Genomic DNA, 14,379 nt, shown 5'->3' on the forward strand with positions numbered 1-14,379 from the left:
CGTCACTTAGTTTTCATTTCCTTCAAGAGTATACATTCAAGTCATAGGTGACTTGAAAATACTCTAAAGAATATAGGCGGGGGTACTTTAACATGAGAGTTTTGGTCTAAATAAATGAAAAATGATAAAGGAAGATACGTGTAGCAAAGGTCGGATAGATCGGAAGCAAAATTAACAAATAAGTTATGAGGTTGGGCTTCGGAACGAGCCCAGGTGATAATATAATAGATTGGGAATCAAGATAAGATCAGATCCCGAACAAGCGACTAAAAAGAGATCGGATATCGCTAATCAAAGAGTTCTAATAAAGCGATCATGTGGAAGATCGGCAAGGAGTTCGGTCTTTCATCCACTATCTAGTTATAAGGTCTTGTAGGCTAGGAAAAGTTGTACATGGGTCTCTTGTGTCCTCAGTACTTTATTCCCACAAAAAGGGGTCAAGAAGGACCCTTTACCAAAATCCTTAGTTCCAAGTTCTTACAAAACGCCATTCTAATAAACACACTAAGAGATCGGGGGAGAGTTCTTACCCAAACTCAGTTTAATTTTTAGCATAAACACATTAAGAGTTCAGGGGAGAGTTCTTACCCGAACTCAACCTAATTTTTAACGTAAACACATTAAGAGTTCGGGGGAGAGTTCTTACCCGAACTCAATTTAATTTTTAACGTAAACACATTAAGAGTTCAGGGGAGAGTTCTTACCCGAACTCAGTCTAATCTTTAACGAAATATACTAAGAGATCGGGAGAGAGTTCTTACCCGAGTTTTTAACTTAAATTCTTAACACTAAGGGATCGGGGGAGAGTTTTTACCCGAGTTCTCAAATTAAATTCTTAAATACACTAAGAGATCGGGGGAGAGTTCTTACCCGAGTTCTCAACTTAAATTCTAAATATAATAAGAGATCGAGGGAGAGTTCTTACCTAGTTCCCAACTTAAACCCTTAACACTAAGAGATCGGGGGAGAGTTCTTACCCGAAATCTTTCGCTTAAATTTTAACAGAATACATTAAGAGATCGGGAGAGAGTTCTTAACCGAATTCTCTTAGCTTAAATCCAAATTAAAATATCGCAACTTCAATATTCGAATTAACCCCCAACAAAAATCCATTACACAACACCTATTCACTGAAGGGTCATCTCATGTATTCATGCTCTTGGGCAACCCTAAATAGTGAAATATCAAATATTCTTTTTATCCGCACAAAGGATTAACATCGTCATTCCAACCCTCTAATTATCAATTTTAATTTATAAAGAGCATAACATTAAATCTGCTTACCCTCGTTGAGGGACGAGGTGGAGTGTCTAACACCTTTCCCACCCGTGTACGGACCCTGAACCTAGAATCTCTGTTTTCAAAGTGGATTTTAATTTTCAAAAAATGGTTTTCTTTAATTTCCCTCAAAATTAAAGTGGCGACTCCTCACTTTTCCCACTTCAGTGAGAACTTGTCCGGCGACCGCAAAACCCTTGCGACAATATGTAAAAATATTTTTTTTATTTTTTTTAAATTATATAGATGATTTTGATCGTCTTTAATGGATCATTATCAAATAAGGCACACAATAATTTGTATGAATTTTGAAATTAATTAGCATATTTTAAACTTTTAGTTTTATTGAAATTTAATGAATTAAAAAATATAATATTGGGTACATAAGGTGTAGAAATATCTAAAAAGGGATTTCTTTTTAATTGTTAATTTTTCTAATTATTATTATTATTATTATTATTATTATTATTATTATTATTATTTATTTGTGGAGAAAATAATTTATATAAGAAATTTTTTTAAAGAAAATGATTTTATTATGAGTTAAAATGCTATATTAATGCATACATATTATTTAAGATATGTTAATGTGGAAATTGATTTTTTTTTATAAATTTTTTAAATTATGTATGAGAAATTATATGTATTTTAAATTAGATGATATTTTCTAATAAATTTTGATAAATAAGTATTAGGAAAAAGTTTATATATATATACATGCGCACTAGAGTACTAGAGTTAGCAATTTTTTTTTTTCTTTTATAAGTTATATTAGAAATTTTAGCATTATAACTCATAAGTAAAGGGTGTTTGACTTAGTAAATCAATTATAATTTTAAGTTGACCTATTTATTTATAATATTTTTAAAATTTATAAATAAAAAAATAATAATAATAAGCTAAAGAGAGTAATTTTTTATATTGATACTTATAATTTGATTTGACTAAATATTTTACTGTATTATCATAATATATATATATATATATATATATATATATGTGTGTGTGTGTGTGTGTGTGGTAAGATTCATCGTACTTTTGTGAGCACTAGTATTAATGAATCTAATCATAGAAATTGGTTTATTATACTTGAAAGGTAGAATATGTATTTTGTGATTGATGCAAAAGATCGTAAGAAATTGAATTTCTAGATGAAACTTACTTTTTGTATCTCTGATATTTCTAAGAACATTAAAGAGGTTCAGGCAAGTGTAAAATATACTCATATTTTAGTGAGTGATACATATATAAATAAGATATCATATCAAATTTTTAGGAAAAAAGAGAAATTTAGTAAGCCATATAAATAGATAAAAGGGGTGATATTATTTTTTTTATTTTGCTACGTGCATCAAATAATTTATAATTATAAATATAATTATTTAATTTATAATTTATATATAAATATTAAATTTAATTATTTAAAGTAAAATATTAATTTTAATGTTAGTTAGTTAATTCAATAAATAAAATATTTATTGATTTAAAAATTATTATAATTTTATAAAAAGCATTTTGTTAATCTAATTAATAATATTTTATGCAAGTTTTTCACCGTATAAATTTGTTTAAACTCTATTTTTTTCAATTTTGTTTGCTTATGTTTTAATATTTTTAATAATTTAAAATTAATATGGATTTTTTTTCTGTGGGGTATATATATATATATATTTATATTTAAATTTTTTATTTATTTAATTATAATTTTTTTATTTGATGATACACTCACACTTTCATTAACTTGCATCTATTATAATATTTTCTTAAATCTTAAAAAAAAAAAATTATATGCTCTTATAATAATTTTTAGGAGTGATTTCAAAAATATACCATGTAATTAGTGCATTAACATCCGAAGAATAAAATTTTAATTTTTATTAAATTAATATCATGAGGTTTTTTTTTATGTCACAGTTGTAACACCCCAAAATTTTAAATTTATGAGCATTTTTGGTATTTTAATTTTATTTAAATTTTAGGAATTTTTTTGAGATTTTTCAGATTTTAAAAATCGGGTTCGATTTTCCAAAAATATAAACTTTGATGATTTTTAAAAATTAATTTAAAGACCACGTGGCAAAACTAAAAATATATTTGGAGTCTAAGTATTTTTCTGAGTTTTCTGAAATTTTTTCGGAATTTTTGGACCTCGTTTTCGGTCCCGAGGCAGAGTAAAAATTCAAAATTTTGTATTCTGAACGAACCGGCCGAATCGAACCGGACCGGATCGGACCGGTCGAATCGGACCAGTCTTCTTCTCTTTTTCTTCTCCCTCCCGCGCGCGTCGACCTTCTCCTCTTCTCTCTCTTTTCTCTCTCCTCCCTCCTATCCTTGCCGCGCCGCCGCCTCCCCTGCGTCCCCACCTCACTGGCGCCCCACCTCGGCCCTCCCCCACGGCCGGCCGCCGCCTGGAACGTCGAAAAATGGCCTTAGAACGGACGCGCAATGCACGAGCGACCGTTGGACTTCCCGGCCAAAATCCGGCCGATCCGGCCACCAATTGGACCGGGTCTTGTGTCTAAAATCATCTACTCGGCGAGAGCTTTCCATAGACACTAAGAACGCCGAAATCCATCGAGCGGTTTGTCCAATTTTTGCTCGGAAAGTTTTTAGCCTATTTCGATTTTTGGGCTAGATTTCTCGAAAACCGTGAATCCCACGAGAAAACCGAGGGTACCAGCACGCTCCACTAGTCGAGAGCTTCGCGGCGACATAAATTTTAAATTTTTTCGACACTGTTTTTCGGTGGGTCCCACGGAACTTCGCAGTGTTTTTCCGAGCATTTAATGAGCTTAGAAAATTCCTAAAAATTTATGTACTAACCCCCGTGTTATGGGCTTCGTGTAGGTATCCTCAATTCCCGAAAATTCGACAGTTGACCGGTTCATAAATTCGCCGCATGCACTGCATCGAAAAGTCTCCAATTGCACCGAGGTTTTGGCTAGCCCCCCATTGTCAGATGTCCCGAGCGCGTTCCTGAAGTCGGAATTGGCAAAGGTAAACCCGAACCTTACTTTTTCGTAATTTTCTAGTGCTTAAATAGGATTAAAAATCCATAAAATATTCGTGGTAGCTTAGAAAATTATGATTCTTTTTGCAATAGCTTAGTAATATTGATAAGGACCGCGGGGCAAAGTTTTAGAATTTTTAGAGCTTATTTGGGCAGTTTTTGCAAAAATGGTCAATTATAAGGATTAAATTGAAATATTACATACTGTGATGGATGATTGATTTGATGGGCCCAGGAGGGGCTGTGTGATATGATTGAGCTGTGGATATATGGATTGTAAATATAGAAGTGTGTTTTGAGCCATTTTGCAGGTTGGGTAGGTCCTAGGTATAGGGGAGACTCTGCCGGATTTTCGGCACGACTTAGGACGTATTGGTCTTTTTCTTTGTTTGTATTGAGTCAAATTTATTAAATGATTGTAATAAAATTGTCGTGAGCCGAGCCTTTCTTCTTCCTCCGCTACCGCCACAGTGATTGTCGTCAAGTCTGTGAGTAAAATATTAATTTTAATTGTAATTTCACTATTATTATATGTTCAAGCATGCCCATGCATCACTTATATGCATATATTTATGTAGTTAAACTCTAGGCACGATTTATGTTGCATTGATAATCATAAAGTGCCATGGATGTTGTTGTGGTAATTTGGAGCAGCGTGCGTGCGTTGGCGTGCGTGTGATGTGGTGTGGACTATGGATAGGACGGGTAGTCACGGCTTGAGTTCTTCGCTGGGACCCGATCCTTCGAGGGGTAGTCACGGCTTGAGTTCTTCGCTGGGACCTCGATTTGGTTTATTAAGCGAAAGTCCGCTTGAGTTCTTCACGGCACTGTGTTGGATTTAAGAGAGTCAGATAGGGATCAGCCCCATATGTTATGATTGATGCTACAGTGCGTGAGTGCTCCAAATTACCTTTTGATGTTATGATGTGAAAATGTTATTGATGTTGCATTTCACTCTACAGGTGCATTAGTTTTAGATAGTTATAGAGATTATGGTTAAAATTGATATTTTACTCTCTCGAGTAACGCTCACTCCTGCTCAATATTTTTTCAAAGCATGTGAGGATTTTATTTTGGTTAACCTGCTTTTCTCCTTCGCAGGTTGTTTATCAATATTTGTGTAATTTTATTTACTCCTAGAATTTCCGCATGTGTTAGAAGTATTTATTTGATTATGGTCTGTAATATTATTATCATGTTGGACCTGTAAACGTATAATGATATGCATGTTTGATGGATTGGATGAGGGAGCTGAGCTCCCATTTATTTTTATGAGGATATGAGTATGTGGAGGGTGAGCTGAGCTCCCCAATTGAGTATTTATTATGTTTACAGGTCGGGTGAGTCGAAAACTCCCCGTTGGAAAGTCCATTTTATGGCCGGACTCTGTCCGTTTGTTTTCTTGATATTGGGCCCAAATGGGCCTTAGAGTTGGGTTAATGAACAGTTAGGCTTACTACGGGCCTCGGGGGCTTTAGGCTGGCCCAGGTCCTAGTGCCGGTCCGGCCCATAGGTTGGGTCGTGACAAATGTGGTATCAGAGCTTAGGCTCCAGATTCTTAGGGAAAAATTGTCTAAGTGTTGGGAAGAGTCTACTAGAGTCACATGCGGAAAAATAGGGTCCACATTCGTCTTGCATTATCGTCTTTGCTTCTAGTTTCTGCTCCATATATTGTGTATAAATATGAGTCTATAGAGCTGGTAATATGCGCTTTGAATTTTGTGGGCTAATGTCGCTGAATTTCAGAAAATGCGTAGAAGGTGAGAGCCGCCATCGCACTGTAACTGATGTGCCTGACGAGGTGTCAGCACAGGATGAGGCGCCTGCCCCGAGGAGGCGGGGTAGGAGGCCTAGAGCTGCTCAAGTAGAGGAGCAGCCACCCCCAGTACAGGATCAGTCCTTTATGGCACAGGGTCCCATGGACCCCATGGCAGCTACTCTAGCTGGTTTGCAGAGGACCATTGATATGATGGCGCAGTATATGGTCCACCCTCCACAGCAGCAGCAGTCCACCGCACCAAGAGAGGAATCTTACAAACAAATCATAAATTTCAAGAAGTTGGTGCCTGGTACTTATGATGTGTCAGACGATGCATATTGGTTTTTGGATTCCTGCAGACAGCAGAATGTAATTACAGCTGATAGAAGACCGATAGAGTGTATGCAAAGATGTCATGGGGCCTATGCCTAGACAATGGATGAATGACTACGTGTTACCCCGAATGGAGGGTTTGACATGGGCCTGGGCCAGGAACTTTTATCAATCGGTTTGTGCGTAAAGCTTCAGAGATCAAGCAGTGGGCCTTTGAGGCCTTAAGACGTAATGGCAGTGTCCAGAGATGAATATGCTATGCACTTCGAATTGAGCAGATATGCCCCTACAGCAGTAGCTACAGAAACTATGAAGGTGAAGAGATTCCTAAAGGGGCTTGACAGGAGGTATGCGAACCTGGCCATGATGTCTGATCAGTCTTTTGATGTGGTGGTTGATCGAGCCAGACAGATTGAGATTAGCTATGCTGTGGATGACAGCGGAAGAGCAAAGAAAAACAGAGCAGAGGGTTCCTCAGGTGTCCCTTCCATGGGTACTCCGGACAGTGGTGGCCAGAGTAATTACAGAGGAAAAAGTAGGAACAAGAAGAGTGGTTTTAGACACAAACCTCGAGGATTCAGACCAGGGTACGGATCCAGCAGTGGTCACAGTTCAGGGTACAGCAGTTCTGGGTCTGGTTCAGGATCCTCCTTGGCACCTTGTGCACAGTGTGGAAGAGGACATTCAGGACCTTGTTTGATGGGATCAGGAGTATGCTTCAGGTGTGGCCAACCAGGTCACTTTGCTAGAGAATGCCCCGTTTTCAGTGAGCCACAGATGGGGTCACAGGGTTCTGTTGCAAATGTTCCTCGCCAGTTGTATCCGGGTACTTCCAACATGGCAGGCAGTCAGTTCAGTGGCCAACAGGGCCGAGGACAAGGGGGACGTGGATTTGGAGGCAGATCAGGAGGTAGAAGTCAGTATCAGGGTTCTGCCACTCAGGGTAGGGGTCAAGCTCGGGTTTTCACCCTGACCCACCAGGATGCTCAGGCTTCAAATGCAGTTGTGGCAGGTATTCTTCTGGTCTGTTCTTATGAGGCTCGTGTTTTGATAGATCCGGGTGCTACGCACTCATTTGTCTCCCCTGTGTTTGCCATGAGGTTGGGTAGAAACCCTACAACTTTAGAGTGCCCTTTGTCAGTAGCTACCCCACTTAGCGACAACATAGATGTAGATATGATTTTTCCGGGTAGCCCAGTAGTAGTGGATGGAAAGATCCTCCCAGCAGACTTGGTTCCTTTACCAGTAATGGATTTCGATGTAATCTTGGGGATGGATTGGTTGGCAACTCATTATGCCACTTTAGACTGCAGGAACAAAAAGGTGTATTTCCACATACCTGGTGTGGAAGAGTTTAGCTTTGATGGTGACAGGAGCGTGGCTCCATATAATTTGGTGTCAGCAATTAGTGCTAGAAAAATGTTGAGGCGTGGATGCCAAGGGTATTTGGCATTGGTGAGAGATACATCTGTAGAAGGTGTCAGCATGGAAAATGTTCCTGTTGTCAGAGAATTTATGGATGTCTTCCTGCAGGAGCTTCTGTGGTTGCCACCAGAAGGGAAATAGAGTTTTGCATTGATGTTGTGCCGGGTACAAACCTCATATCGATGCCACCTTACAGGATGGCACAAGCAGAATTGAAAGAGCTGAAAGAGCAACTACAGGAGCTTTTGGACAAGGGTTTCATATGTCCGAGCACTTCACCCTGGGGTACTCTTGTTCTATTTGTTAGAAAGAAGGATGGGTCATTGAGGTTGTGCATTGACTATAGACAGCTGAACAAGGTGACTGTGAAGAACAAGTATCCACTTCCTCGGATCGACGATTTGTTTGATCAGCTCCAAGGAGCTAGATTCTTTTCCAAGATAGACCTGCGATCAGGCTACCATCAGTTGAGAATCAAGAATGAGGACGTGTCCAGAATGGCATTCAGGACAAGATATGGTCATTATGAGTTCTTGGTGATGTCTTTTGGACTCACTAATGCACCAGCAGCCTTCATGGACTTGATGAACAGGGTGTTCAAGCCATTTTTGGACCGTTTTGTCATCGTATTCATAGATGACATTTTGGTATACTCTCGGACCGAGGGAGAACACGTGTGGCACTTGAGAATGGTGTTGCAGACGTTGAGGGAGCACCAGCTATATGCCAAATTTTCAAAATGTGAATTTTGGCTAGAAAGCATCTCATTCTTGGGACACGTGGTTTCTAGTGACGGCATTCAAGTGGATCCCAAGAAAATTGAAGTCAGAATCGATTGGCTTAGGCCTACAATACCACCGAGGTGTGAAGTTTTCTAGGTTTAGCTGCATCATAGGCGTTTTGTGCAAGATTTCTCCAGATAGCGGCTCCCTAACTAAGTTGACCAGAAGAATGTTCCATTCATTTGGACAGATGATCGTGAGGTGAGTTTCCGTGCTTAAGGAGTGTCTAACCACCGCCTGTGTTGACACTACCCGTGAGTGGTGAAGGATACACCGTGTATTGTGACGCCCAGAGTTGGCCTAGGTGTGTTTTGATGCGTAATGGAAAGGTAGTGGCTTATGCTTCAAGGCACAAGAGGCATGAGCAACTACCCCACCCATGATTTGGAAATGGCGGCAGTAGTCTTTGCACTAAAAATCTGGAGACACTACCTGTATGGTGAAGTGTGTGAGATATACACCGACCACAAGAGTTTGAAGTATATCTTACAACAGAGGGATTTAAACTTGAGACAGAGGAGATGGATGGAGCTTCTGAAAGACTATGATTGCACCATCCAGTACCACCCTGGAAAGGCCAATGTTGTTGCAGATGCCTTGAGCGTAAAAATCTTCCGCGCTTTGGCGCACATTTCAGTAGAGAAGAGACCATTGATTCAGGAGGTACATGAGTTGATGGATCAAGGTTTAATCCTAGATCTTTCAGATGAGGGGGTATTGTTGGCTCACTTTTCAGTGAGGCCAGACTTGAGGGACAGAGTTAGAGTTTCCCAGCACAGAGACCAACAATTGATGAAGATTATAGAAAGAGTACAGCAAGGTGGAGGTGGTGAGTTTGGATTTGCCAATGATGGCGCCCTAGTGCAAGGTTCTAGTATATGTGTGCCCGATGTGGACAACCTCAAGAATGAAATCATGCGAGAGGCACACTACACACTGTACAGTGTCCACCCAGGCTCCACCAAGATGTACCATGATGTGAAGAATAGCTATTGGTGGAATGGCATGAAGAGAGACATAGCAGACTTTGTGTCCAAGTGCTTGACTTGTCAAAAGGTGAAGTTTGAACACTGAGACCGTCAGTGAAGTCGCAAGAGCTCCCTATCCCAGAATGGAAGTGGGAAATGATCACCATAGATTTTGTGACTGGGTTGTCTCGTACCACGCGAGGATATGATTCCATATGGGTAATTGTAGACCGCTTAACCAAATCAGCTCACTTCTTACCTGTGAAGACTACATATTCTGTGGCACAGTACGCCCAGCTCTACATTCGAGAAATAGTCAGATTGCATGGAGTTCCAGCTTCCATAATATCTGATAGAGGGCCCCAGTACACTTCTCGGTTTTGGAGAAAGTTGCAGGAGGCACTTGGCACACAGTTGAACTTCAGTACGGCCTTCCACCTCGCATGCATTTGACAAATGAAAGGACAATCCAAACATCAGAAGACATGCTTCGCATGAGTGTCTTGGATTTTGGAGGTCAATGGGATGAGCAGCTAGCTTTGGTGGAGTTTGCCTACAACAACAAGCTACACTCCAAAGATAGGGATGGCACCCTATGAGGCATTATATGGAAGAAAGTGTAGGTCTCCTCTGTGTTAGACAGAAATGGGGGAAGCGAAGGTACATGATGTAGACCTAGTGCAGTATACTTCAGAGGTAGTTCCTTTAATCAGGGAACGACTGAAGACAACTTTCAATAGGCAGAAGAGTTATGCAGACCCCAGACGGAGGGATGTGGAGTTTGCAGTGGGCGACTATGTATTCCTGAAGGTTTCTCCAATGAAGGGAGTCATGAGATTTGGAAAGAAGGGCAAGTTGGCACCTCGGTATATCGGACCTTTGAGGTTACCGATAGAGTTGGAGCAGCTTGCTCACCGGTTGGAGCTACCACCCAACCTTTCTCACGTTCATCCCGTGTTTCACATCTCCATGCTCAGGAAATACATTCCAGATCCTTCTCATGTACTACAGCCGGATGTGATAGAGCTAAAAGAGAACTTGACATTTGAGGAGCAGCCTGTAGCCATAGTGGACTACCAAGTGAGGCAGCTGAGATCCAAACAGATCCCTATGGTTAAGGTTTTGTGGAGGAGTCAACAACTGGAAGAGTGCACTGAGTCGAACGGGACATGCGTAGCAAGTACCCTTATTTGTTCAATGTATAATCATGTGCTTTATTCTGCCTTGTGTAAAAATTCGAGGACGAATTTTCTGTAAGGGGGGAAGAATGTAACACGCCAAAATTTTAAATTTATGAGCATTTTTGGTATTTTAATTTTATTTAAATTTTAGGAATTTTTTTGAGATTTTTCGGATTTTAAAAATCGGGTTCGATTTTTCGAAAATATAAACTTTGATGATTTTTAAAAATTAATTTAAAGACCACGTGGCAAAACTAAAAATATATTTGGAGTCTACGATTTTTCTCGAGTTTTCAAATTTTTTCAAATTTTTGGACCTCGTCATTCCGAGGCGAGTAAAAATTCAAAATTTTGTATTCGAATCGAATCGATCGGATCGGACCGAATCGACCGGCCTTCTTCTCTTTTTCTTCTCCTCCCGCGGCGCCGACCTTCTCCTCTTCTCTCTCTTTTCTCTCTCTCCTCCTCCCTGCGTCCCCACCTCGCCGGCGCCCCACCTCGCCTCCCCACGGCCGGCCTCCACTGAACGCCTGAACGGCCTTAGAACGGACGTGCGGCGCGATCGCTGGACTTCCCGGCCAAAATCCGGCCGATCCGGCCACCAATAGGATCGGGTCTTGTGTCTAAAATCATCTACTCGGCGAGAGCTTTCCATAGACACCAAGAACGTCGAAATCCGTCTAGCGGTTTGTCCAATTTTTGCTCGGGAAATTTTTAGCCCATTTCGACTTTTGGGCTAGATTTCTCGAAAACCGTGAATCCCACGAGAAAATCGAAGGTACCAGCACGCTCCACTCGTCGAGAGCTTCGCGGCGACATAAATTTCAAATTTTTCCGACACCGTTTTTCGGTGGGTCCCACGAAACTTCGCAGTGATTTTCCGAGCATTTAATGAGCTTAGAAAATTCCAAAAAATTTATGTACTAACCCCCGTGTTATGGGCTTCGTGTAGGTATCTTCAATTCGCGAAAATTCGACAGTTGACTGGGTCTGCGAAATTCCAGCCAGACAGACCCGTTACCGGAAAAGTCTCCAAATTGCACCGAGGTTTTGGCTAGCCCCCCATTGTCAGACGTCCCGAGCGCGTTCCCGAAGTCGGAATTGGCGAAGGTAAACCCGAACCTTACTTTTTCGTAATTTTCTAGTGCTTAAATAGGATTAAAAATCCATAAAATATTCGTGGTAGCTTAGAAAATTATGATTCTTTTTGCAATAGCTTAGTAATATTGATAAGGACCGCGGGGCAAATTTTTAGAATTTTTAGAGCTTATTTGGGCAGTTTTTGCAAAAATGGTCAATTATAAGGATTAAATTGAAATATTACATACTGTGATGGATGATTGATTTGATGGGCCCAGGAGGGGCTGTGTGATATGATTGAGCTGTGGATATATGGATTGTAAATATAGAAGTGTGTTTTGAGCCATTTTGCAGGTTGGGTAGGTCCTAGGTATAGGGGAGACTCTGCCGGATTTTCGGCACGACTTAGGACGTATTGGTCTTTTTCTTTGTTTGTATTGAGTCAAATTTATTAAATGATTGTAATAAAATTGTCAGGTGAGCCGGGACAGCCTTCTTCCTCCGCCCAGCCGCCACAGTGATTGTCGTCAAGTCTGTGAGTAAAATATTAATTTTAATTGTAATTTCACTATTATTATATGTTCAAGCATGCCCATGCATCACTTATATGCATATATTTATGTAGTTAAACTCTAGGCACGATTTATGTTGCATTGATAATCATAAAGTGCCATGGATGTTGTGGTAATTTGGAGCAAGCAGCGTGCTGGCGCATGCGGTGATGTGGTGTGGACTATGGATAGGACGGTAGTCACGCTTGAGTTCTTCATTGGGACCCGATCCTTCGAGGGGTAGTCACGCTTGAGTTCTTCACTGACCTCGATTTGGTTTATTAAGCGAAAGTCCGCTTGAGTTCTTCACTGCACCAGTTGGATTTAAGAGAGTCAGATAGGGATCACCCCATATGTTATGATTGATGCTACGGGGTGCGTGAGTGCTCCAAATTACCTTTTTGATGTTATGATGTGAAAATGTTATTGATGTTGCATTTCACTCTACAGGGTGCATTAGTTTTAGATAGTTATAGAGATTATGGTTAAAATTGATATTTTACTCTCGAAGTCGAACGCCACCTGCTCAATATTTTTTCAGGCTACAGGAGGATTTTATTTTGGTTAACCTGCTTTTCTCCTTCGCAGATTGTTTATCAATATTTGTGTAATTTTATTTACTCTTAGAATTTCCGCATGTGTTAGAAGTATTTATTAGATTATGGTCTGTAATATTATTATCATGTTGGACCTATAAACGTATAATGATATGCATGTTTGATGGATTGGATGAGGGAGCTGAGCTCCCATTTATTTTTATGAGGATATGAGTATGTGGAGGGTGAGCTGAGCTCCCCAATTGAGTATTTGTTATGTTTACAGGTTGGGTGAGTCGAAAACTCCCCGTTGGAAAGTCCATTTTATGGCCGGACTCTGTCCGTTTGTTTTCTTGATATTGGGCCCAAATGGGCCTTAGAGTTGGGTTAATGAACAGTTAGGCTTACTACGGGCCTCGGGGGCTTTAGGCTGGCCCAGGTCCTAGTGCCGGTCCGGCCCATAGGTTGGGTCGTGACAACAGTCTTTGAACCCGTTAACGAAATGCTGACATGTTAATTTTTTTTTTATTAGTATTAATTGTCGCATTAACATTCTGTTAGAAATTATTATATAAATATATTTTTATGTGATTTATTGAAATTTATTTTTTATATTAATTAAATTAACTAAAATTTGGGAATAGGTCTCATACCATTCAAATTGAAATAGGATACATATTTCGGTAATAATATTTTTAAATTTATATTTTAGTATTTATCTTATTTGGATTTGAACAATATATTTATTTTTTTATAAATAATAAAATTTATGTATAATGACTAAGAATAAAACATTAAAAGCAATGAAAATTGTTTTAAAAATTTGTTAGTTAGTAAAATTCCTTATTAATTAAAATTTAATAATTAGTAATTATATATATTTTTGTAAATATAAATTAAAATTATGTTTTTTTAATTAGTTTATAAGTTATTATCTATATATAGATAGATTATAAAATTAGAGAGATTATAAATTATATGTAAAATATAAATTAAGACATTTTAATAATTAATTAGAAAATTTTGGCCTTAGAATAAAAAGGCCATATAATTAAAGTTAGAAAATTGGACAGGAAGTCCTGTCCAATTGAAAGTGGTTTCTTTTTTAAATCGTAATAAACGATTTTTTTAAAGAAACGTAAGTTTATGATTTTGTTTGTTTATAATATTTTATTTTAAATTATAATAGAAAGTATATGTATATTAGAAATTTTAAATTTATTAAAATTTTTAAGTTGATTTAAATAATAAAAAATAATATAATTATAAATATAAATTTAAAATTTCTAATTCATATATTTATATTTATATATATAGATAAATATATAAAATTATATCAAACCGGGCTTAATTGGAATCATAATCATTAAAATTCAGAATCGAAATCATTTTAAAACCGAATTAAAATCGCTTTAAAATCAAGTCAAAACCGATCCAGAACCATGAAAGAACATAAATCAATTCGAACCAGCTACT

The 14,379-nt window shown here is 38.6% G+C and overlaps 1 protein-coding gene across 1 annotated transcript; it reads left to right on the forward strand.

Moving 5' to 3' along the window:
• The first annotated feature begins 6,668 nt into the window (after positions 1-6,668).
• On the forward strand, positions 6,669-12,450 carry LOC131180851 (uncharacterized). Its single transcript, XM_058148691.1, has 2 exons — positions 6,669-7,392; positions 12,294-12,450. The coding sequence occupies exons 1-2, from the start codon at positions 6,690-6,692 to the stop codon at positions 12,335-12,337; spliced, it is 747 nt and encodes a 248-aa protein (XP_058004674.1). The 5' UTR covers positions 6,669-6,689; the 3' UTR covers positions 12,338-12,450.
• The last annotated feature ends 1,929 nt before the right edge of the window (positions 12,451-14,379 follow it).

This window comes from Hevea brasiliensis, chromosome 6, assembly GCF_030052815.1.
Source record: "Hevea brasiliensis isolate MT/VB/25A 57/8 chromosome 6, ASM3005281v1, whole genome shotgun sequence".
Lineage (NCBI taxonomy): Eukaryota > Viridiplantae > Streptophyta > Magnoliopsida > Malpighiales > Euphorbiaceae > Hevea > Hevea brasiliensis.

Coding starts and splice junctions, on each gene's coding strand:
- LOC131180851 (XM_058148691.1), top strand. CDS start 6,690: ATGAAGGTGAAGAGATTCCTAAAGGGGCTTGACAGGAGGTATGCGAAC. Junction 7,393..12,293: donor TTCAAATGCAGTTGTGGCAG/GTATTCTTCTGG, acceptor TAAAATTGTCAG/GTGAGCCGGGACAGCCTTCT.